Below are 22,887 nucleotides of genomic sequence, written 5' to 3' on the forward strand. Positions count from 1 at the left end.
GAGGGTACATTAGCATATTTTTTTTTTAAATAAATGTTGTGTATACTTGTTTTCTGATTTGTTCTACATACTTGAGTTCTCCTCACTAAGGCTCTGTGAAACGAAAAGTACCGTACATCTAATTCAATTTAATCTTCGTTGACTTCGTCAACCCATACCCGAAAAGGCAAATTGTCACCAACATAACCCACAGCCCTAACCCTCGGGTCACCCTACACATCATCAGAAAGAACGATGTTGGAACTTAAACTATGAATAGGATTGCCGAAAATGAAAAACGCGATACAAAGTACGAGGAACGGAAGAATATACCGGATACCTACATGAAAATGTTGACAGTGAAATTCATTGCAATTACACAGATTATGAGCATTTACTTAGTGCTTGAACACATCATTCAACAATGCTGTGATGTTTACGAAGAATAACACTGGTAGACTATCTGACTAAACATTAACCGTTGCGGAGCGTTCGATATGACCAACCAAAACGGTACACTCCTCGGTTCAAAATTTACTTTCATGGAGAAACAAATGTCCGTTTTGTACATAAAACCCGCCTTTTTCTGGCTGAAATGTATTGTATTTGTTTCAGACGCGTTTCGCCTTTTACTTGAAGTCATCTTCAGTGGAATAGTTATTCGATTGTTTTAGCTGGCATCTGCATTTCCTCTCATGTGGTCACATGCTAGACTAGAGGGTGCACTGTAACTTCACTTACAGAACACAAGCATATTTTCCTTATACTTCGTAAGTGAAGTTATACTGCGACCACCAGCATGTGGCCTACTCAGAGTAAGCGCAGAGCCAACCAAAATTCCACTGAAAGTGCCTTAAAGTAAAAGGCGAGTCGCATCTGAAACAAATAAAATACATTGCAGCGAGAAAAAGACGGTTTTTACTTACAAAACGAATATTTCTGTGATTGCTGCGGATGGCCGCGCAAACAAACTCGTTGTTGAAACAAACGTCATTCAAATAACGTTGATTCATCTAATGTTGGCTACCTTGCTCTTACAGTGAATCGTTGAAAATGTGGAATATAAACAGTTGTATAAGCAGCTGATATTGTGGTGTTGTAGCGTTTTAAATTTTAGTAGAAAAAAATGGGTGTCCCTAAGTTTTTTAGATGGATTAGTGAAAGATACCCTTGTCTAAGCGAAATTGTGAAGGAATACCAGGTAGGAACATAATTTATAAGAAATGTAATGTGTTTTCGTTACGTTGTTTAGGTTATCAGAAATATGTAAATAATGTATTTATTCGCGTAGTGCACTGACAAATTGAAATGTTCTTCTTCGAAGTGTTATTCGTCTCGGTGAACGGACGTTTATTTTCTGTTAATAACAGAAACTATTGAATTTCAATCATAACTTGGCACTGTAGCCATGAATACCTGAACTTGTCGATGTTTTGTTTTAGTTCAACTCAATGCTGTGGCAAGGCTAGTGACATTATTTTGTTTTGCATATATTTGCCTCTGTTTTGCAGATACCGGATTTTGACAACTTATATCTTGACATGAATGGAATCATTCACACATGCTCACACCCAAATGACTTTGATCCTCATTTTCGGATTACAGAAGAGAAAATATTTAAAGATATATTCCATTATATCGAGGTAAGTTTCTGTTTATTGTTCTATATCGTGACTCTGGTTTACCTTTTATAATCAATGTGTTTATTATTGTAGATTGTGCAATTGCATGTAAATCATCAAAAATTTCTACCCACTTTTTTGTGGTGTTCCTTTGCTGTACAACTTCTGTTCATCGCTGCGCATATTAACTATTAATAACAGATGTTATTTGATTTGGATAAATCATAAAGAAACCAGTAGGCTTTTATATTTACTACCGATGTTTGTTTCACAAATGTTCCATTTGTTTTGTAGGTGCAAATTTACAGTTTTTGTCCCCTCGATTTCCACTGGTGCATATCGTTTTAGGCTACACATTATGTATTGCTTAGTTTTCTGTGCATTTTAAAGAAATGTGATATCATTTTTACATCATGTGATTTCTGACAGACCTTCCTTGGTGACATATTGTGTTGTAGTCAATATGCGATGCAAAGTGCATCATTCTGTCATACATTACGTATCGATGCACTCAAGTGTTTTCTTGCTTTTCTGCAGTAATTTTTGTTCAATTTTTCGATGATTTGCAGTGGTTAGAGAAGATAAACTCCTTTGCCAGGATCGCTAGTAATAATCTTTATTCTTGTTAAACTGTCTGTTGAGATCTGAAGGTGGTAACGCCTACCCATATGGGCTCTCAACAGTGCTGACTAAGGCTCCCCACCGAATGGAGATATCAACGAGGGAGTCCAGAATATAACTACAGCCATCCTTTTGGCAGCTGAATTAGTGATCTTCTATTCCTTCCTGACAGAAGATAATTACATTAGTAGTAATCAGAAATCGCAGAGGCCATTAGAGATTGTAGGCGGGTTTTCAAATACCATAAGCAGCATCTATCAATGGAACACCCCACTGCCTTTAAGTGGCTTCATGCCCCTGGGCCAACACATAATAAAACGACAGAAGTGCAAATCGCATATCTCTCCTTCATAGGTTTGGGCAAAGATCAGATGTCTCTGCAGAGGCCAGACACTTGCAAATATATGTGATACTACCTTGAATAGCAATGTCTACCTGGACCCAGACACTGTCACCGAACATTTTGCCCTGCAGTATTCTTGAGCCACAGTGTCTGAGAATTATTAACATGCCTTTCATGTCCTATAACAGTGAGTGGAGCAAAAGCAGTTATCTTTTACTGCATGCCACCTGGAGCCGCACAATGCTCCATTCTGTGAATGGGAATTCGTTAGTGTCCTAGCCCACTCCCTTGATACAGCCCCACGGTCAGATCACATCCACAACCAACTGATCAAATACTTATCGGCGGATTGTCAGTGTCATATCCTTGCCATCTTCAATTGCATCTGGAGCGAGGGCAGGTTTCCATCGCAGTCATAAGAAAGCATCATCATCCCAGTACTGAAATGGGATAAGCACTTTCTATAGGTGAACTGTTATGGCCAAATTAGCCACACCAATGTTCTCTGCAAGTTGCTTGCACAGCTGATGAGCCAGCGACTGTGTTGGCTCCTTGATCCTCAAGGTTTTCTGGTTCCGTCCCAGGCTGTTCAACTACTGATAATCTGGTTTATCTAGAGTCTGCCATCCAGGACTTCTTATCACACTGTACTTTCTGGGTTTGAGTTGGTGCTTCCCACAGTAATCCCGCCTCCCGTATCCAAGAGAATGAGGCCTGCAGGGCTCTCTACTGTGTGTCCCTCTCTTTCTAGTAGCCAACAACGGTTTAGCAGCTGTTGTGGGGTCCTCAGCATTACTCTCCTTATATACTGATGACTTTTGCCTCTACTATTGCTCCTTTAGTGTGGGTATCACTGAACATCAACTGAAAGGTGCAGCCATGGCCCTTCACTCAAGGCTTTCAGTTTTCAGTCACCAAGAATTGTGCCACACAGTTCCGTCAACATCATACCATTCACCCACAACCTAAACTTTACTTTGATTACCAACTGCTCAGTGTGGTGGAGACTTATTGCTTTTTATGGCTGGTCTTCGATGCCCGGTTGATGTTGATTCTCCATCGTCACCAGCTTAAGCGAAAGTGCTGGCTGCACCTTAATACATTTCGCTGCCCGAGTAACATCAGATGGGTCGCAGATTGCACTACCCTTCTGCAGCTTTATGAAGCCCTGATACAGTTCTGATTTCATTGTTAGAGTCTGGCGTACGGTTCAGCATCACCCTCAGCATTGCAGATAATGGGTCTGATACACCACTGTGGGGTTCGAGTTGTGGCAGGAGCCTTTCGAACTAGCCCTGTGAACAACTTACTCGTGGAGGTCGCAGTCCCTCCATTATCAATCAGGCAACAACAAAAGCTTGTCAAGTATGCTGTACATATTCCGTAAGCATCTGAACTACCGTCTCCTCTTTCCAAACATGAAAATTCATATCCCACAACAGCAATCCAGATCAGGGATTATGATCGCAGTCCACATCCAGCCCTCCCTCTCTGTATACCAGTTGATTCCTCTACAACACGTCCTCCAGGCCCACTCATGTACACCTCCATGGTGCATCCCTTGGCCACAGCTTTGTCTTGACCTATCACGGGGTCCGAAAGACTCAGTTCAGCCCGAGGCCCCCCCACCATCAATTTTTTTCCATCCTTGGTGCATCCTGGGTTTCAGAAGTAGTCTACACTGATGGCTCGATGGTTGCTGATCATGTGGCCCTGCATATGCGGGACATACTGAACTGAGCTCCTTGCTGGAGGGCTGTAGTGTTTCCACTGTGGAGATGGTTGCCATCTCTTGTGCTCTTGAGGATGCTCGTTCCTACACCGGTGAGTCCTTTGTCAGCCACAGTGAATCCTTGAGCAGTCTGCAAGCTCTTGACCAGTGTTACCCTTGCCATTCTTTGGTCTTGGCTATCCAGTATGCCTCATATGCCCTTGAACAGTGTGGATGCCCAGTGACCTTTGTCTGGATCTTGAGCCACATCAAGATCACAGGGAATGAACTCGCTGATAAATTCACCTAAATGGCTACCACTAAGCTGACTCTTGAGATTGATATTTCCAGAAGCAGACCTCTGATCGTTATTACCCCATCATTTTTTACAGTTCTGGATATGGAATGGTCATTCTGACTTCACCAAACAAACTATGGGTGATAAAGGAGACTATGAAGCTATTGGGATCCCCTATGCAGGCCTTTCACAATGACTCTGCCGACTCTGCATCATCCATACTTGGCTGACTCTTGGTCATCTCCTTAATCGCGAATACCCATGGTTCTGTTGTTGTTCCTGTTTGATGGTGGTGCACGTTTTGTTAGACTGTCCCAACCTAGCCGCCCTGTGGTGTACACTCGATCTCCCTGACTCACTGCTCTTGGTGTTAGGAGGCGATGCCTCCGTGGCTAACTTAGTTTTACATTTTATTCGTGAAGAGGGCTTTTACCCCTTTCTCTAAGGGAGAGCTACTTTACCTATTAGCCCATTGAGGGGTTGGCAGAACACTCTGCTGCCATCTTTTACTTTTCCTTCCCTCCCCTCTCCTGTGGTCTGTTCAACTTGTTTTTCTTATGTTTATCTGTGCTTCTCTTGCCCAATCTTTGTTGCTAGTCTTTCCTAGGCAGTTTCTGAGTGGGGCACCTCTGGTAACTGGTGGTGGGCGTATTCTATTTTTAGGTGCTTCTGAGTGCTCTCTAGGTAGGGTACCTTGCCTGCCTTTCTTCCTAGAACCTCTTCTTCTTCTATTGTGTCCCTTGTCTAGCCTTTGTTGACCTTTGGTACACTGTGGAAATTTTCTTCACCTGGGTCTTACGAGCTAGGCCATCTCTGATGTACACTCATGTAGACCTGTTTGTTTAAGGAAAAAGGGACTGATAACCTAGTAAGCTGCTCCCTTTAATCACCCAGCCAACCAAACCCAACAAATGTGATTTTATAAAAATAACTAAAATTGTTGTTAGGGTGCATATTTTATGCTAGCTGGTTTTTGATGAATCTGCCTTTTTGATGATGTCGTGAGACAAATCAGCTGAGTGCTACCAGCAAGTTCAGTATTTTCACAGAATTTCTGCATGTTAGCTTCATGCAGTCTATATAGGCCACATCGAGAAGGTAGTTGATTCTCCCAGAGTGAGTTTTTGCAAAACTATCAAGTATTACATCAATTTTGGATATTTTAATAATACATTGTAGCAGAGAATTGTTTATTTTCTTTTATTTTTTACTGGAAATGTTACAACTTAGCAGGCAGAATGTTTATTCTTGTTGTAATGCCTAGACTTACTCATGGCAAGAAGTTTAATAACATCTCACCTCATTTTTTGGAAGTATATCCAGCTGTAAAGATACTTTTATGCTTCCTTCGTCTACTTATGTTCAATTACTTTTGAATGCATTATGGGAACAGCAGCGATCAATGTCTTGTAAATAATTACTATTAAAAACAGTCTTGATCACGATTTATTTTACAGGTGACCGGTTTCGACCACTACTGTGGTCATCTTCAGACCAATGGGTTGGAACGCCTTTCTGTTGGAGAATCACAACTCACTGTGATTCTCCAACAGAAAGGCGTTCCAACCCATTGGTCTGAAGATGACCACAGTAGTGGTCGAAACCGGTCACCTGTAAAATAAATCGTGATCAAGACTGTTTTTAATAGTAATTATTTACTTATGTTCAGTATAGAAGGAAGTTGCAGCCGTAACAGATAGCATTGCAATGTAGAATACTAAGCTTCATCTTGCTGATGTAGTCCAACCAGAAGAGAAATGGGCTTCAGGACGTGTGGTTCCCGATGAGTGATGTATGGAGCTGACAAACTCCACACTGTGTTACATGTAGTCAAAATTGACATTCAGCCTGATACTGACAAGAGGTTAATACTATTTCTCACATAAATACCATAGACTGGAAATTAAAGAAAGGTGTTCAAGTATGGTATTGCATGTAGCTAAAGCGCAGGTTATGATATGTGTCAATATTTCCACTGAAACATATAACAATGGCTACCAGGGTGTTAGATTTAACACCTGAGACGTATAGTTTAGTGAAAATTTGGAAAATATAAAGTAGGTACAAAATGTTTAATGTGGGTTGTTATAGTGCCTAATTGTTTGATATATTTCTCACTTTTTGACCAATTTAGCAACTGGTAAGTCACCATTGCCATGTCAGTTGTGACACCAATGGGGGGGGGGGGGGGGGACAGATTGTGTAATGTACTTGTATTTTAGCACTTTTATTTTCTCATCAGATTGGCTGACACTCATTCCATCCCCCTTCCTCCCTTCAAATTTCTACGTCAGGGGGAAAAAGGAAATCATTATGTTGCATGCAATTTAGCAGTTCCTCTCCTACTTGTATAAGGGGCATTTGAAAAGAAATGAGTCAGAGGCATAATTACAGAAACCACTACCTATAAGTTAGAAGTATTGACCCTGGCTGTTGAGACACATGCCCCATTGTGACGCAAGGCTGTGAATGGCTCTCTCATAAAATTCCCAGGGCTGTGTTGTTAACCAGTTCCGCACGTACAGCTGGAGCATCAATTTGCTTTTTGAATGAGAAAACAACCCACTTTTCATTGCAGAACATATGAAAGTCGTATTGAAATGTTTTTAGTCGAAAAGAAAACTACCTTACCATTATGCAAAAAGTGTGTACTGCTTCAGATAATAATATGTGTTTTTATATTGAATTTATTGTACTTAATTCTGTTTTTCTGTTGTTCTAGGTATTGTTTCGTATGATCAAACCAAAGAAACTATTCTTCCTAGCTGTGGATGGTGTAGCCCCTAGAGCAAAGATGAACCAGCAACGTGGACGAAGGTTTGTCTAGTCATTACATTTTAAGGAATGTTACAAGGTAGAAAATGCTGGAAGTAGGAGAGGACTAATAACAGTGGAATTACTTGGTTGTCATTTGCTGCAGCTGTAGGTATCGCTCACATCAAACGGGGGTCTGATTTGAAATGCAGACCCATGGGTCACTGTGTAAAGCCCACCTTTACACTCTAGCGAACACGAGTGAATGCACATTCACAACCAATACACACGGGGTTTGCTTTCACATACCTTCGTTGACTTGTACCTGTGAATAAGCATTTGCTCTAGAGTAAATGGAAGAAAAAGCATTCAACGTGTTTTGGTTTTTGGTGCTAAAACATTGTTCCTATAAATATGCTTAACCTATATTTAGCACATCTTGATAGAGAAAAGGAACATAGAACTAGGTTTATTGTGTATAATGAGCACACTGATGGATGTGGAAGCAAAATGGCAGACACACAGAAAAATATGAGTGTCTGAATTTTTGCACAGGCATGGAAGAAGCAGTGGTTGGGCTCTGATTAGTGATTTGCAGCTGCAACCATCACTTGCTTTATTCCAAAACTTCACCCACATGTCGGTGGACAATTTTCATCTTCTTATAATTGCAACTGAACCGATGGACACAAATTGTTGATGATCCATATCAGTAGAAGACAGGCCAGCTCTAACCCTGCATTTCTTAGCTCAAATATCTATGTGGTATATCAACCGCATCTGTTTCCCAAATAATTCCTGAAGTATGTAGTGCCTTATGTGAAACACCCGCAGTTTTATAAAGGTAAATGCAAGGGAGATACAGTCATTAAAAATGAGTGATGTAATGTAAAAAATGTACAAGAAACAACAGGGAAAAAAATTTTCATTTATTCTGTTCCTATATTTAAATTTTCTAAAATTGTGACGTTAAGACAGATATCTTGAATGTAAACCACTGGAACGATGAGGTCTTATGTGTATTTTTGTTTTACATTAACCTAAGCTGTCTGTTTATTTCAATGACATTTATTTCTCTTAAAGCGGATAAAAAAAAAAAAAAAAAAAAAAAAAAAAAAAAAAAAAAAAAAAAAAAAAAAAAAACAGGACATTGATAATACCAGAAAGTTTGTGGACCACATTATCTGTCACTTACGCAATATCTGTAGATGTGGAGAGGGAGGAAGAGTATACTGTATTGCAGCAGTTTGAAGGCAAACCATTTGGAATTACATTTTTCGACCCCACCCATTCCCAATGCTGTATGTTGTTTAGGCCTTTCACACCTAAGAGAAGACAGTAGTGAGTTAATTTTGTCCTTAACTTCACCTGTTGGCAGTGCCAGCACTTCAGCAATTTCTCACCAAGCATTTTCATTTATTTATTATTTTTTAATTTTATTTTTTCAGTGTATTTCCACTGTGGATTTTTAGGATTCCACAATCACCTGCGGGATCTGTATTCTTCTGTCAACAGAAGCACTGTTTCACCACAAAAACACTTACAATAAACAACACCAACAATAGCTCACATAAAAAAAACGCAGCACACTGCAGGAAAGCAAGCGCACTGTGTCTGCCATTGAAGCAGCCATTGAAGTGGAGAGGACAAGAACTTCCTTGGATAGTTTGCTTTAAAACAGACGCCCAACAGATCATAGGGGAATACTTGCAAATGCGACCCGCACATGGCTGAATGCCATGCACTAAGCGTGTAAACCAGAGAGAATTCTCATTCGCTGTTGCATGTTTGCTTTGGTGTAAAGGGCTTAAGTGAATTTGTACAGACACATATTGCAGGAACTCGCTCCTGGTAACCGCACATGTTGTAGAAGTCTGGTGTTCTGTATGACCACAGAAGTTCCTCACAGGAAGTTGCGCATTAATAAATTTGTCAGAGTGACTTCCTGAACAGGTTGGTGGTGTAAGGTGGCACCAGTTCTGGCATATTGTCCTGTAATTGTAATGAATTAGCTGTTGTGACATAGTGCTGTCCAAAGAGTGCTCAAAAAAGTAATGAAATGTATAACAAATATTTGAGAGAGTAGAGGATATCATCTACCTACAAATAACATATTTTGTGTCATACAATCATCATTAAAATGGTAGCAACTTTAATTGTAAACATATTCTGTCATTTATAGCTGGTGAGGACACAGAAACTTTTTCACCCCTAATGCATATGAGAAGAATTCTGAATGTAATTCAGCCCAGTTCTTAACCCTCACAGTGGATAATGCAAATGGTTAGCTACAAGCTCTTTTTAAAAAGTTCAGAATGTTTTTAATGTATTAATTATGGCCACATATGACACTGATACCTGTTCAGCATGAGGACAGCACTGTTTGCATGAATTACAGGAGAACTTGTCATAGTCCTGATGTCAGCTGGCCAGTCTCAGGCGTTAACACAGTATAGGGTGAGGCAGCTAAGCAAGATGCATAACTTGTAAACATATCGAGCTGCAGTTTTCGCTAAATTATGCGGAAAGTATGGTGAATTTTGTGACGTACAAAAGTTATTTGAAAAATTTATGCCTGCCTTTTTATGACGCCAACTGTTTTTGTAAATGGACTGTGTAGTTTTTTTCTGCAGCATTGAAAGAGTCTTTGGAAAAAGACATCAGGGACATGACATATGGAACTGGATCAAATAGTTGCAAGCTGTCCCGCTGTCAGAAGAATATTTCCCATAATGTCTACCCTACTGTACCAAATGTAATCAAATGTGTGATTAAGTACGGTTCATCTGTTTACTTGTGTGCTTGAAGCCTGTCAGGCTGTGCTTTATTGTTGTAGCAACTCGAAAACTTACTTGAGAAGCTATTTTGTGACTCACAATGAATATGCCAGTCAGGAAAGGGTGTATGGTTTTCATTTTTGGCAAATATCATCAAGTTGTTGGTGCAGTGTAGCTGTTGTGTGCAGGAAAGTATACTGATTGTACCAAACTCTCACAATCAGCCCCTTATCATTTAGCTACAATATAGCAGGTCAGCAACTGGAAGCAGTTAATTCCATAAATTATCTGGGAGTACGCATTAGGAGTGATTTAAAATGGAATGATCATATAAAGTTGAGCATTGGTAAAGCAGATGCCACACTGAGATTCACTGGAAGAATCCTAAGGAAATGCAATCCGAAAACAAAGGAAGTAGGTTACGGTACGCTTGTTCGCCCACTGCTTGAATACTGCTCACCGGTGTGGGATCCGTACCAGGTACGGTTGATAGAAGAGATAGAGAAGATCCAACAGAGAGCAGCATGCTTCGTTACAGGATTATTTAGTAATCGCGAAAGCGTTACGGAGATGATAGATAAACTCCAGTGGAAGACTCTGCAGGAGAGACGCTCAGTAGCTCGGTACGGGCTTTTGTTAAAATTTCGAGAACAAACCTTCGCCGAGGAGTCGAGCAGTATATTGCTCCCTCATACGTATATCTCGCGAAGAGACCATGAGGATAAAATCAGAGAGATTAGAGCCCACACAGAGGCATACTGACAATCCTTCTTTCCACAAACAATACGAGACTGGAATAGAAGGGAGAACCGATAGAGGTACTCAAGGTATCCTCCGCCACACACCGTCAGGTGGCTTGCGGACTATGGATGTAGATGTAGAATCAGCCCTTTGAAACATTGTATGAAGTTTCAAAGAAGAAAGAAGAATAAAATATACCATCAAGAAAGAACAGCAACTGATGAGATAAATGCGACTAACATTGTCGCAGCAGTAACATGCTATCCACATGGCACTGTGAAGCAGCTTGGAATGTGCAAATGGGATCAGCCAAAGCTGTGTGTTGCAAATTGTGCACACCCATTTCATCCTCCACATTTTGCTCTACCGACGGCTTTTGACAAGCTTTCAAAATTGAACAAAGTTTTCTGTAGGGTGTGTACAAAAACTGCAAAGTGACATGGCAGTGTTTATGGATGAAACATTTTTTACAGATTGAGACCAAATCAATCTTTGCAAAAGCATTACTGATCAGCTGAAAATGTACAATTGTCAAGGGAAACATATTAAAGACCACATTGGTCTGTCAATATCTGGTGCAGGTTTACAAGAATTACGACATTGGTCCCTGCTTTCGTGATGGGAATCCAATAGCCTCAAGTATCTGTAGTTTCTAACAGCAGTATTATGAAGAGGGAGGATTGCTACTCGCCATGCAGAGGAGAGTCAAGTCACAGGCACGCAACAGGAAGACTGCTATGCATGCTGAACAGATAAGCTGTCACATAAGGCTATCGATGTAGTACCAATATGATAGATGTCTCGCTCTTTCCACACGTGAATGAGCGGCATTCCATAAATAATGCAACACATTCTTTCTCTCAGCCAATTTGGTCGGAAGAACTGGAATTTCTTGAGTGACATTGAAAAATATTCCTGCTTAAGCCCCTATAGTTTCATGAAGTTCCGACAGGTGGTGGCACTACACATAGCCTTCAAAATGTTGTCTGTAACAGAGGTGTGTTCCAAGCAGAGAGCTGTCATTGAGTTTCTTTCAATGGAGAACCAGAGCATTGTACATATTCATAGATGCTTGCAGTATGCCTACGGAGATGTAGCAGTGAACAAAAGCACGGCAAGGCATTTGTCATCATCGCAACGGGATCACTCGGACCTGTCTGATCTCCCGTGTCCCGGTCAGCTGAATGCAGCTGTGACTCCTGCAATGTTGGAACATGCAGACACTCTCATTCAAGGTGATTGACAAATCAGTCACACACCTCACTGCTCAACTGGACATCTGTGTTGGTAGTGCTGACACATTTGTCCACCAATTGGGTACTCAAAGGTTTTTGGCTGCTGAGTTTCTTGCTGCCTAACACAAGACCATAAACAACAACAAAGGACCATATGTGCAGAATTGCTTGCACATTACAAGGCTGATTGTGACAATTTTTTTGTTGAACATCGTCACAGGCTGTGAAACGTGGGTTCATCACTTTGAACCAGAAACTAAACGGCAATCCGTGGAGTGGTGCCACCCTGTGTCTGAAGTGTATTGTGCTGTCCGCAGGAAACTGAAAAAAAAATGACTTCAGTATGTTCATCATCACAAAAATGCAAACAAACTTCTCCTTTTACATGAAAATGCAAGATGCAAGACCCACACATGTCAGCACATCCAAGAGGAGCTCATAAAACTTCATTGCACTGTTCTTCCTTATTCATGTTACTGTCCAGATCTCTCACCATCCGACTTCCATGTGTTTGGCCCAGTGAAGGAAGCAATCTGCGGGAAGTAGTACATGGCTGATGGTGAGGTTATTGATGCAACAAGACATTGACTTCATCATTAACCATTAGAGTGGTAGTATGCGGACATATGGGTCGTCTCAGTAAGGTGGTGTAAGATTGTCCTATAAAACAGAGACTGTGTTGAAAAGTAGGGTTTTATAGCCAAAAGAGTTGGGAATAATATGATGTATTGGAATGTGTTACATTACGTATTGAATGCCCCTTGTAATTGCAGATCTTAACAGAACATTTGGAGATTGGTCACTCAGTTATCCTTTACACACGGAATGGCCTGTATGCTCAACAGACTTAAAACATATGGATTTTTATCTTTGATAAAGATTAAAACAAGAGGTCTGCATGGAAACCCTGATTCCCAAAGTCAGAAAATGCCATTACCTTGGGCCTCTGCTAAGTCCAGATGAAATCCAACCTGAATATTGTCTGCCTGGAAATGCATTGTAGTATGTATCAATGCTCAAAGTGAATATTTTGAGGTCGTACTTTCGTAATGTTAGTAATGAGTGCCCCCCCCACTCACACACATCTGAATTGTACCAAGGTTTGGGTGAATTTAATAAAGTAAGGCAGACATTTGGGACCCCTTCTCCAACTGGCAGGACAGTGGTTAGTGGTGCTCTTATCTTTTTACAAATTCCACATGTGCTGTGATTTTTAAGTGTTGTTCACAGGCTCTTTCCAGTTCCACAGAAAAGAGTTTCATTTGAAAATATGCATGTCGGTACCATAATTCAATAGCTACAAATGTAAAAAAAAGTTACTGGTGCACATTGTAAAATTGGCCACATTGTCTGCTATAACATCGGGAAAACAGCACCTCGATATGTTTACTTGTTCTGTATATATTTGGGGTAGCCTGTCTGAGCTGCTGTATACATTAGTTCATTGCAAATCGAATAAGATGACACATTCAGGAGGAATGGGATTGAAACTGCTTACAGCCATGCCAGTTTATGTTTTCCACAGTTTCCATAAGTTGGTGGGCGCGATTGCTGAGATTTTGCCTTTGAAAAGGCTACAGCCATTCTCTTCCTCATACCCTCCCTATTCAAACTTGTGTGTGTCCTCTAATGGGCTCACCCTCAATGGGGTACTAAACACTAATCTTCTGCCGTCAGCTACAAAATAATTATTCATTTCTTTGACACACTTTGCACTGAATTTGATGGAAAAAGTTACTAAGTATCAGCTAATACATTCTTCCCAAACAACTGAGTCACACACTGTTTCCGCCCAACAAATTTCATATAAATATAAGACCATTTCTTTCCTTCTCTTCTCTCTGGTGCTTATCTTTTGTTTGTTTGTGTGCATGTGCGTGTCTGAGCGTATGCACGTTTGTATAACTGTTCACACGAGATGAAGTACGCCCTGTCTCAGCTGCAGTGAATGAGTAACCGGTGTCTTTCAGGTCACAGGACTGGCTGTAGTTGTAAATCTCTTCTCAAAAGTCTTTGACAGTACTGCCTCCTACCTCCCCATCAGTGTGAGTAATGCAGATCCCATGCTTCGTTAATATCTCGATCATCTACCCCCGTGCCTCAGTCGTCAGTTTAATGTCACTTGACGATTCCTCAGCAGGAGTAACTGCCAGTACATTCCAGATCGAGGGCATAGATTTGATTGCTAGCTTCCAGAGCTGTAGCATAGTTAGAGATACTGACACACAATGTTTTACTTGGGTTGGCAATGGAAAAGTATCTATGAACACTGGCAGCCTGGTAAAAGCTGCTACGCGACAAACCTGTCATCAGAAGAAGATGCAGAATTTGGTTGAGCATGACAGAAATTGAAGGAACAATTGTGCCACAGTTTTGCTGGACACAGATAGTTTAGCTGTGTTCTGGAGCACGAATTGCAGCAGCGACAGAGGGAGCCCTAGTGCTGTGTAGACTCCGGCATCTCATGTGGCTCAGTTGTCAGAATGGCAACAAGTGTGTGTGGCAATTTCATAAGCCATCAAGGAACACTGTTGATTGGTAATTATTATGCATTGAAGCAATGATTGACTCAGAAGAACCCCTCGTGCAGGGGACCATCTTCTTTGGCGACAACTGTATGGCACGTTTTCTCTTTCGCACTCCTGTCTAGAAGAGCCTCGTGTTCAGACAGAAAACCATTGGCTTTTCCTCAGTGGTTAGCTTCAGTGTTTTCTAGACTTGTCTTCTTCCACATTATCAGTCCAGTGGTTTCTGTAGTCATGTTCATCCTCCAGGAATGACAGAAGAATTTGTCCCTGTGAAGTTTCCCTGCAAGGTCAATTTCTGCACAACACCTGTCACTGTTATCATTTTTTTCATCTTTGACGAGTTTGAACTTCACAGTGTTGCTGTCACTTCCTGCCCCAAGATGTGGTCGTTGTGCAAAACTGTCCTGTATTGTAACTGGGGACCATGTATCAGCAGATGTGAGCCAGGCATTCTCCTGCTGTCTTCGTCACTCATGTTGCTGTTGTTGTTGTTTAAATAAGTAACCTATTGTCACACAATGTTGCCTCATTGGCACGCTTCTGACTGGTAGTGAATCAAAATATTCATGTCACTAAATGGTGACTTAATACTCCATTTGGCTACACAATCTTTATCTTGGGCATATTTCAGTTGTTGCTGTCGATTTACTGAAAAGTATCTGTAGTGGACCCCAGGAAGCAATTCCATATGGTATAATGAAGTGCAAGCAAGCAAAATAAGCAGCCTTTATGACTGCCTGGTCTCATATATAAGAAAGTATTCTTACCGGTTGAACATCACTGACAAGTGCATTGATCAGTATGGTATATAGCTGTCAGCTTTACAAGTTTTTATAGTAGTGATACAATATGCTTCATCTTTGTTTCATTCCACCTTCTCAATATGTGGGTTCCCTTTCATATTGGGTTCTGGGGTGACCTGCATGTTGGTAAGCACTGTGTCGGTACAAAAATAATAGATGGATGGAGTGAGAAGTAAAATCAAGTGGGGGAGAGAAATTAGAAGTATAATGACCTTAGTGGAAGGTGGGGAGAAATCAGACAGGAGGGCTGAGAGAGAGAGAGAGAGAGAGAGAGAGAGAGAGAGAGAGAGAGAGAGAGAGAGAGAGAAAGTAACAGGGGAAATTATTGAGCAAAAAAGATAATACTACCAGTTAAAGAAAAAGGAAAACAGAAATAGAGGTGTGTGTGTGTGTGTGTGTGTGTGGGCGCGCGCACGTGTGTGTGCGCGCACACACACACACACACACACACACACACACACAACATCTGTTCAAAGATCAGTAATAGTGTTCAGGTAGGTGTCTGAATTGATAGGTTTGTTGATGATACTCTGCACTTTGTGTGTATTCCTTAAACCTCTAGTCTTTCAGAAAATTCCACTACGAAGTTGACAGTAAGATGGTGATAAAACAGATTTTCTTTATCTTTGTAAAAATTTCTATAAACACAAATGTGCAGCAGTTAGGCCAGTTCGTATAATGAATATTAAGTCATTGTAACAAAAAGAAAGGGTGAGATCTTGGTAATATCTACATCTACATCCATACTCCTCAAGCCACCTGACGGTGTGTGGCCTCACATTGTACAGGCCTACTTATGTATTTTCTCTATGAATTTGGAACAGCACTTGACAGAGTCCAATATGTTCTGCTGCACTTAGTGTGCGTTGACAACCTAGAAGATAGGTGTTCCTCTTGTGTTCAGCGTATTTCTATTGTCTCTTTGTGCACAGTGGAGTGTGTTAAATCAACTTGCCTTTATATACAGATTTCGTTCAGCCAAAGAGGCAGAAATTCTGGAGCGCAACGCCCGCGAGAGGGGTGAAAAGCTGCCTTCGGAGGCACGGTTTGACTCGAACTGCATCACCCCTGGTACGTGCTTCATGGACCGCCTACACCAGCAGCTCAAGTACTTCGTCACCTACAAGGTGTCCACTGACAGGCTGTGGCAGAACGTCACTGTCATACTGTCTGGTCACGAGGTGAGAATGTCATTGCAGCATATCCATTCCCTCCAAGAATGCTGTTTTATGAGGTGGAGAGGACAGAATCTTCTTTAGTTTCCTGAAAATGCAATAGCAAACTGTCATAAAGATAAAAATATTTATTTCTAGAAGTAACATTTAGCATTAAATCTACTTCTATACTTTTCAAACTATTGTTAAGTGCATGACATAGTTTACTTCACGTTGTACTAGTTATTAGGCCTTATTCTGTCCTTTTGTGTATTGAGTATAAGGAGAATGACTGCTGGAACACCTCTGTGCGCGCTATAACTAGTTTAATTTTGCCTTTGTGATACATACAGGAGTAATATTTAGGGATTGCTCACTCAAGCTGGTTCTTACAACTTACTAAGTATGCTTTCAAGGGATATTTTGTGTCCATCACGAAGCATCTTCCATACCAATTTTTTCAGCATCACTGTAACTCTTTCTCTCTCATCGGCCAAATGAACCTGTGACCATATGTGCAGCTTTTCTTCATACATGCATTACAAAATAGATAGTGCAAGGATAAGCTAAAAATTATCCAGACTTTTCATGAAAGCACTTTACTTTGAAAATACTGTTTTATTTACATATTATTTTTCATTATAGCCCCCCTTCTTTGAAATGCATTTAGTCCAGTGCTCCACTAACTTGTGTATTCGTGCCAAGAAGAAGGTGTTTGGTTGGTTGCAAAGCCACCGATGCACTGATTCTTGCATGTCTGTGTCTCTGGAAAATCGATGACCTGACAGAGCATCTTTTAGTGGCCCAAACGAATGAAAGTCTGCTGGTACAAGATCTGGACTGTAAGTAGGATGCTCCAGCAGCCCGAAACCCAATTTCTGGATGATTTCAAGGGTGAGGTGAGCCATGTGAGGATGAGCTTTGCTGTGCAACAGCACTGCTTTCTGTGACAAAAGATCTCGGTGTTTGCTGCGTATTGCTGGTTTAAGTTTGTTATTCCACAATGCACAGTTTTAGTCTTTGTTATGGTTTTCCCATTCTCTATGTAGTCTTCCAGTATAAGCCCTGTAGCATCCCAAAACACAGTTAGCACCACCTTTCCCACAGATGCCGCAAACATGGATATTTCTTTACTGGTGATTAGGGGTGCTTCCACTCCATACTCTGGCACTTTGATTCTGGCTCATAGTAACGGGCCCACATTTCATCACAGGTCACTGTTCCTTCCAAAAATGACTTGCCTTCTCTGTTGTAACAGTTGAGCAAGTGTTGGCAAAATTCAAGATGTTTGAGTTTGTGTTCTTTAGTGAGCTGTCGTGGCACTCATCGTGAACAAACTTTGTGGAAATCAGGTTCATCACATATGAATGGTATAGGCAGAAACATGACTCGTGTTCAATGCAGACACTACGCCATTGTATCCGGATTTCGTCAGAACATCTATTGAGCTTGCTCCATTTTGTCAGCTATTGTGAACATTGATGGGCGCCCTGCTTCCTGTCTGTGCATCACGTTTGTCTGGCCACTTTTGAACTTTTCGATCCACCCAAAAATGCCTGACTGTGGCTGTGTACTGTCCCTGTACTCTGCTAACAGTCTGTGATGAATTTCAGCTTCTTTCACTCCTTCTAACCAAAGAAATCGTATTGTTGCTCTTTGTTCTTCCTTGCAAATTCCTTGTTTCTTATTAAACAGATTATCTGATGGTGACTGGCCATGAAGTCAAAACTGGTTATGATGTCATTTGTCTGACTTGAAAAGTAAATAAAAGAATTTAGTTTGTAAGAGTGTCAATGGGGAATTCAGTAAACAGGGTGGTGATTCTCCTGGAAAACTTTGAATTCTCAAGGACTTACATTTTACCTGGAAAAATCGTTAAAATCTCAGGGGCATTTTAGGAACTTCATAAAATTCTGAGTTTTTGACCTGGTATTCAAACTGAATTTCATTGAGTCTGGTAAATCACGCATTTAAAAATACTTAATATCTCAGAGTGCTAATTATATATCATTCCATATGAATTATAGATGCTTCAAAACTGCAGTTAAACTACTGCTTGTGGCTGGTATATAGCTCAGCTGGAAGGAAAGAAAAGCCATTATTGTGGTATGTTGCCCCTGCCCTGCTTACCATTAATTTATCAGGAGCTTCTTGCCATCATCTCCCTCCTCACACCTGGAATTCAGGGACATTTTTCTTTCCCCAAGTTCGAGTAGCCATCCTCGTAAAGCTTAATGTTGTAAGTATGACACATCTTTCATATAACCTTGGAATTACATCAACAATTTTATGTTGGGATGTACATTCTCTGATTTCAGACCCCGGGTGAAGGGGAGCACAAGATAATGGACTACATCAGGTACGCGCGGTCGCGGCCGGACCACGACCCCAACACGCGGCACTGCCTGTATGGGCTGGATGCCGACCTCATCATGCTGGGGCTCTGCAGCCACGAGCCACACTTCTCCCTCCTCCGCGAAGAGGTATCTATGTCGAGGTGGAAATGTGCTTGATGTATAGTATAAAATCGGAGTTATTTTAGTTGCTTATTCGTAAAAGTATTAATAAAGAATACAAATTATAAAGCAAGATTTTTAATGTAAAAAAGGAAACACTGTCCTGGTGTTTTGCAATATTTATTTGTTATGATGCCAGTTTTCAGCTGCTTAGGCCATTGTCACTTGTGATGGCTTGTGAAGCTGAGAACTAGTTTGCTAGCAAGTCTATGATATTTTACAAACAAAACTGTCAGGATAACATTTTTATGTAAGTGTTGTGACCAATTTTGGGTGAATTAGGCAATATTTAGCTTTACAACTAGAAGAAAGAGAAGTAAAACATTTTGTAATAGTAGTTGGAAGGTATGGCTACCCAGTTATCTAAAATACAAGACTGTCACTATCGCTGGCATCAGCTGGTGCATGTCCTTGCAACTGAGATGACACAAAAGGCTCCACCATTATACAGAGGGGCCCAAAAAAAATTATCTGCTGTTTAAAAGTCCATAACTTGCAAACTAATTGATGGAGTTGTCTCATTTTTTGTGAAAGTGTAGCTTAAAGTCTAACTTAAAGATTTCACTGTACATGTTCGAAATGGTCACCATTAACATCCACACACAAACAATGCCGCCAAACTGCAAGACGAACTACTGACTGCAACGTGTTCACTTGGATATTTGCACATGAATGTACAATGGATTCTCGAAGTTCATCCAATGTGTGTGGCTTTTGTCGATAAATGACGTCCTTTAGTGTTCCCCACAGGTAAAAGTCCAGAGGAGTTAGGTCTGGGGAATGTGGTGGATACTCCACAGCACCTCTATGGCCTATCCATCTTCCTGGTAGATTTTCATCGAGATATGCCGTAACACGATTTTGGTAGTGAGCTGAGGCACCATCTTGTTGAACGTAAACTCTTCAGTCTCCATACAAGTCCCGGATGGCAGGTAAAATGGATGTCTGAAGCTTCTGAAGGTACACCTCACCGGTAACTGTGCCGTCAAAAAAGAATGGCCCAATGAAGCCCCGGTAAGACAATCCAAACCACACATTTACTCCTGGAAAATTCACGGCTTTGTCTACATAGAAGTTCGGATTTTCGGCGGCCCAGTAGCTGCAATTGTGGTGATTTACTGTACCGTTGAGTTCGAACTGTGCCTCATCAGACCACACAATCATCTCCGCAAACTCTTCATCGTTGCGCAGCATGTTAGTAAACCACTCGCAGTACTCCATTCTACGATCTGGGTCGTCCTCGTTCATTGCGTGTAGCAATTGTGGGATGTAGCACTTCCACTTTGCTGTCTTCAAAATTTGCGGAACACTTAAGCGACTCGCTCCAGTTTCACGGGCACACTGTCTCACACACTTCTGTGGTGAGCGAGTGAATTGTTGTAACACACGATGGGAGTTAGCTGGAATTGTTACTGTTACAGGTCGTCCAGATTGGTGTTTATGTACATATGTAACACAGCCTTCGGCTTCAAATTTGTCTCGAATGCGACAAATCGTTAGTGTCGGTGGCTCTGTTTGATACTCATTTGCCATTGCCGTTGAACTTCATTAATGTTTTGATACTTAAAATACCACTTCAAAACTGACTTCCTTTCATCGAATGTAAGCCTTGCGCCAGCCATGTTTACTTGAGTAACTAGGTGCAACTAAGAACAAAACACTGACTATCTGGTGACTGTCATCTGACAAAACAAAACAACGCTTGTATGGCAATTGCCGGAACTACAAACTATTACACTACCAAAGATGAGACAACTACGTCCAATAATTGGCCAGTTATGGACTTTTAAACAGTGGATACATTTTTTGGGACTGCTCTGTATATGAACAGTATGCCAGAAATGTGGATTACTATTGCTGTAGAACTGTAGTGGCAATTCGTACTCAAGTTTTCAAGCAGAGTGGTGTCCCAATACACTGACGTGCAAAATTTGTGAGCTACCCCTAATATCGTGTCGGACCTCGTTTTGCCCAGCATATTGCAGCAACGAGACATGGCACGAGCTCAACAAGTCGCCAGAAGCCCCTTGCAGAAATATTGAGCCCTGCTGCCTCTATAGCCATCTGTAATTGCAAAATTGTTGCTGGTGCAGGATTTTGTGCACGAACTGACCTCAATGTTTGATGGAATTCATATTGGGCGACCTGGCTGGCCAAATCATTTGCTCAAATTGACTGAATGTTCTTCTAACCGGTCGCGAACAGTTGTGGCCCAGGGACATGACTCTGTTGTTTGGGAACATGAAGTCCTGAGTATCTGCACAAGGTCTTAAAGTAGCTGAATATAACCATTTCTAGACAGGAATCGGTTTAGTAGGACTAGAGGACCGAGTCCATTCTGTGTAAGCACAGCCCACACCATTATTGAGCCGCCACCAGCTTGCACAGTGCCTTGTTGATAACTTGGTTCGGTAGTTTTTTGGGGTGTGCACCATGTCATCAGCTCTTACCAAGTAAAATTGGGAGTCATCTGACCAGGTCACACTTTTCCTGTTAGACAAGATCCAACCAATACCATTGCGAGCCCAAGAGAGGCACTGCAGGCGATGTGCTATCAGCAAAGGCACACGTGTCGGTCATCTGCTGCCATAGCCCATTAATGCCAAATTTCACTGCACATTTGTTATGCGTCCCACATTAATTTCTGCACTTATTTCATGCAGCGTTACTTGTCTGTTAGCACTGACAACTCTTTACAAATGCTGCTGCTCTCAGTCATTAAGTAAAGGCTGTTGGCCACTAAATTGTCCGTGGTGAGAGGTAGTTCCTGAAATGTGGTATTTTTGGCTCACTTTTGACACTGTGGATCTTGGAGTATTGGATTCACAAATGATTTCCAGAGTGTCTCATGCGTGTAGCTCCAACTACCATTACACGCTCAAAGTCTGTTATTCCCGTTGTGTGACCGTAATCACGTTGGAAACCGTTCCACATTAAACACCTGAGAACAAATTACAGCTCCGCCTATGCGCTGACCTTTTATACCTTGTGTATGCAATACTACCACCATCTGTATATGTGCATATCACTATCACATGACTTGAATCAGCTTAGTGTAGAGCTCTGGTGCACTCTGATACAACTGTAAGATAACAAATTCTTTCCCTTTTTTGACAGTGATGAGGGTAGATTGCTACTCACCACATAGCAGAGATGCTGAGTTGCAGACAGTCACAACAAAAAAGAGTACTAAACACAAAAGCTTTTGGGCAGAAGATCTTCTTCTTTTTTTTTTTTAAATAGGCAAAACGCTGATAATATAATATAAATTGTTAAATAAAAAAAATCCACTCGCCAAGAAGCGGCAGCGGAACACACATACAAAAAGATTTAACTTTTTCAAGCTTTCAGAGCCAGTGGCTCCTCCTTCTGGCAGAAGAATTGAAGTGGGAGGAAGAGGGGTGAATGAAAATCTACATCTACATCTACATTGATACTCCGCAAGCCACCCAACGGTGTGTGGCGGAGGGCACTTTACGTGCCACTGTCATTACCTCCCTTTCCTGTTCCAGTCGCGTATGGTTCGCGGGAAGAACGACTGTCTGAAAGCCTCCGTGCACGCTCTAATCTCTCTAATTTTACATTCGTGATCTCCTCAGGAGGTATAAGTAGGGGGAAGCAATATATTCGATACCTCATCCATAAACGCACCCTCTCGAAACCTGGCGAGCAAGCTACACCGCGATGCAGAGCGCCTCTCTTGCAGAGTCTGCCACTTGAGTTTATTAAACATCTCCGTAACGCTATCACGGTTACCAAATAACCCTGTGACGATACACGCCGCTCTTCTTTGGATCTTCTCTAT

The 22,887-nt window shown here is 41.3% G+C and overlaps 1 protein-coding gene across 1 annotated transcript in view; it reads left to right on the forward strand.

Annotated features, from left to right (window-relative positions):
• Positions 1-1,015: 1,015 nt before the first annotated feature.
• LOC126428117 (5'-3' exoribonuclease 1) overlaps positions 1,016-22,887 on the forward strand; it is a 204,932-nt gene continuing 183,060 nt past the window's right edge. The window contains exons 1-5 of the mRNA XM_050090024.1: positions 1,016-1,180; positions 1,491-1,622; positions 7,297-7,391; positions 16,380-16,593; positions 18,885-19,049. Of these exons, the coding sequence (XP_049945981.1) occupies positions 1,106-1,180; positions 1,491-1,622; positions 7,297-7,391; positions 16,380-16,593; positions 18,885-19,049 (681 nt within the window). The 5' untranslated portion in view covers positions 1,016-1,105. The remainder of the gene's footprint in view (positions 1,181-1,490; positions 1,623-7,296; positions 7,392-16,379; positions 16,594-18,884; positions 19,050-22,887) is intronic.

This window comes from Schistocerca serialis, chromosome 12, assembly GCF_023864345.2.
Source record: "Schistocerca serialis cubense isolate TAMUIC-IGC-003099 chromosome 12, iqSchSeri2.2, whole genome shotgun sequence".
Lineage (NCBI taxonomy): Eukaryota > Metazoa > Arthropoda > Insecta > Orthoptera > Acrididae > Schistocerca > Schistocerca serialis.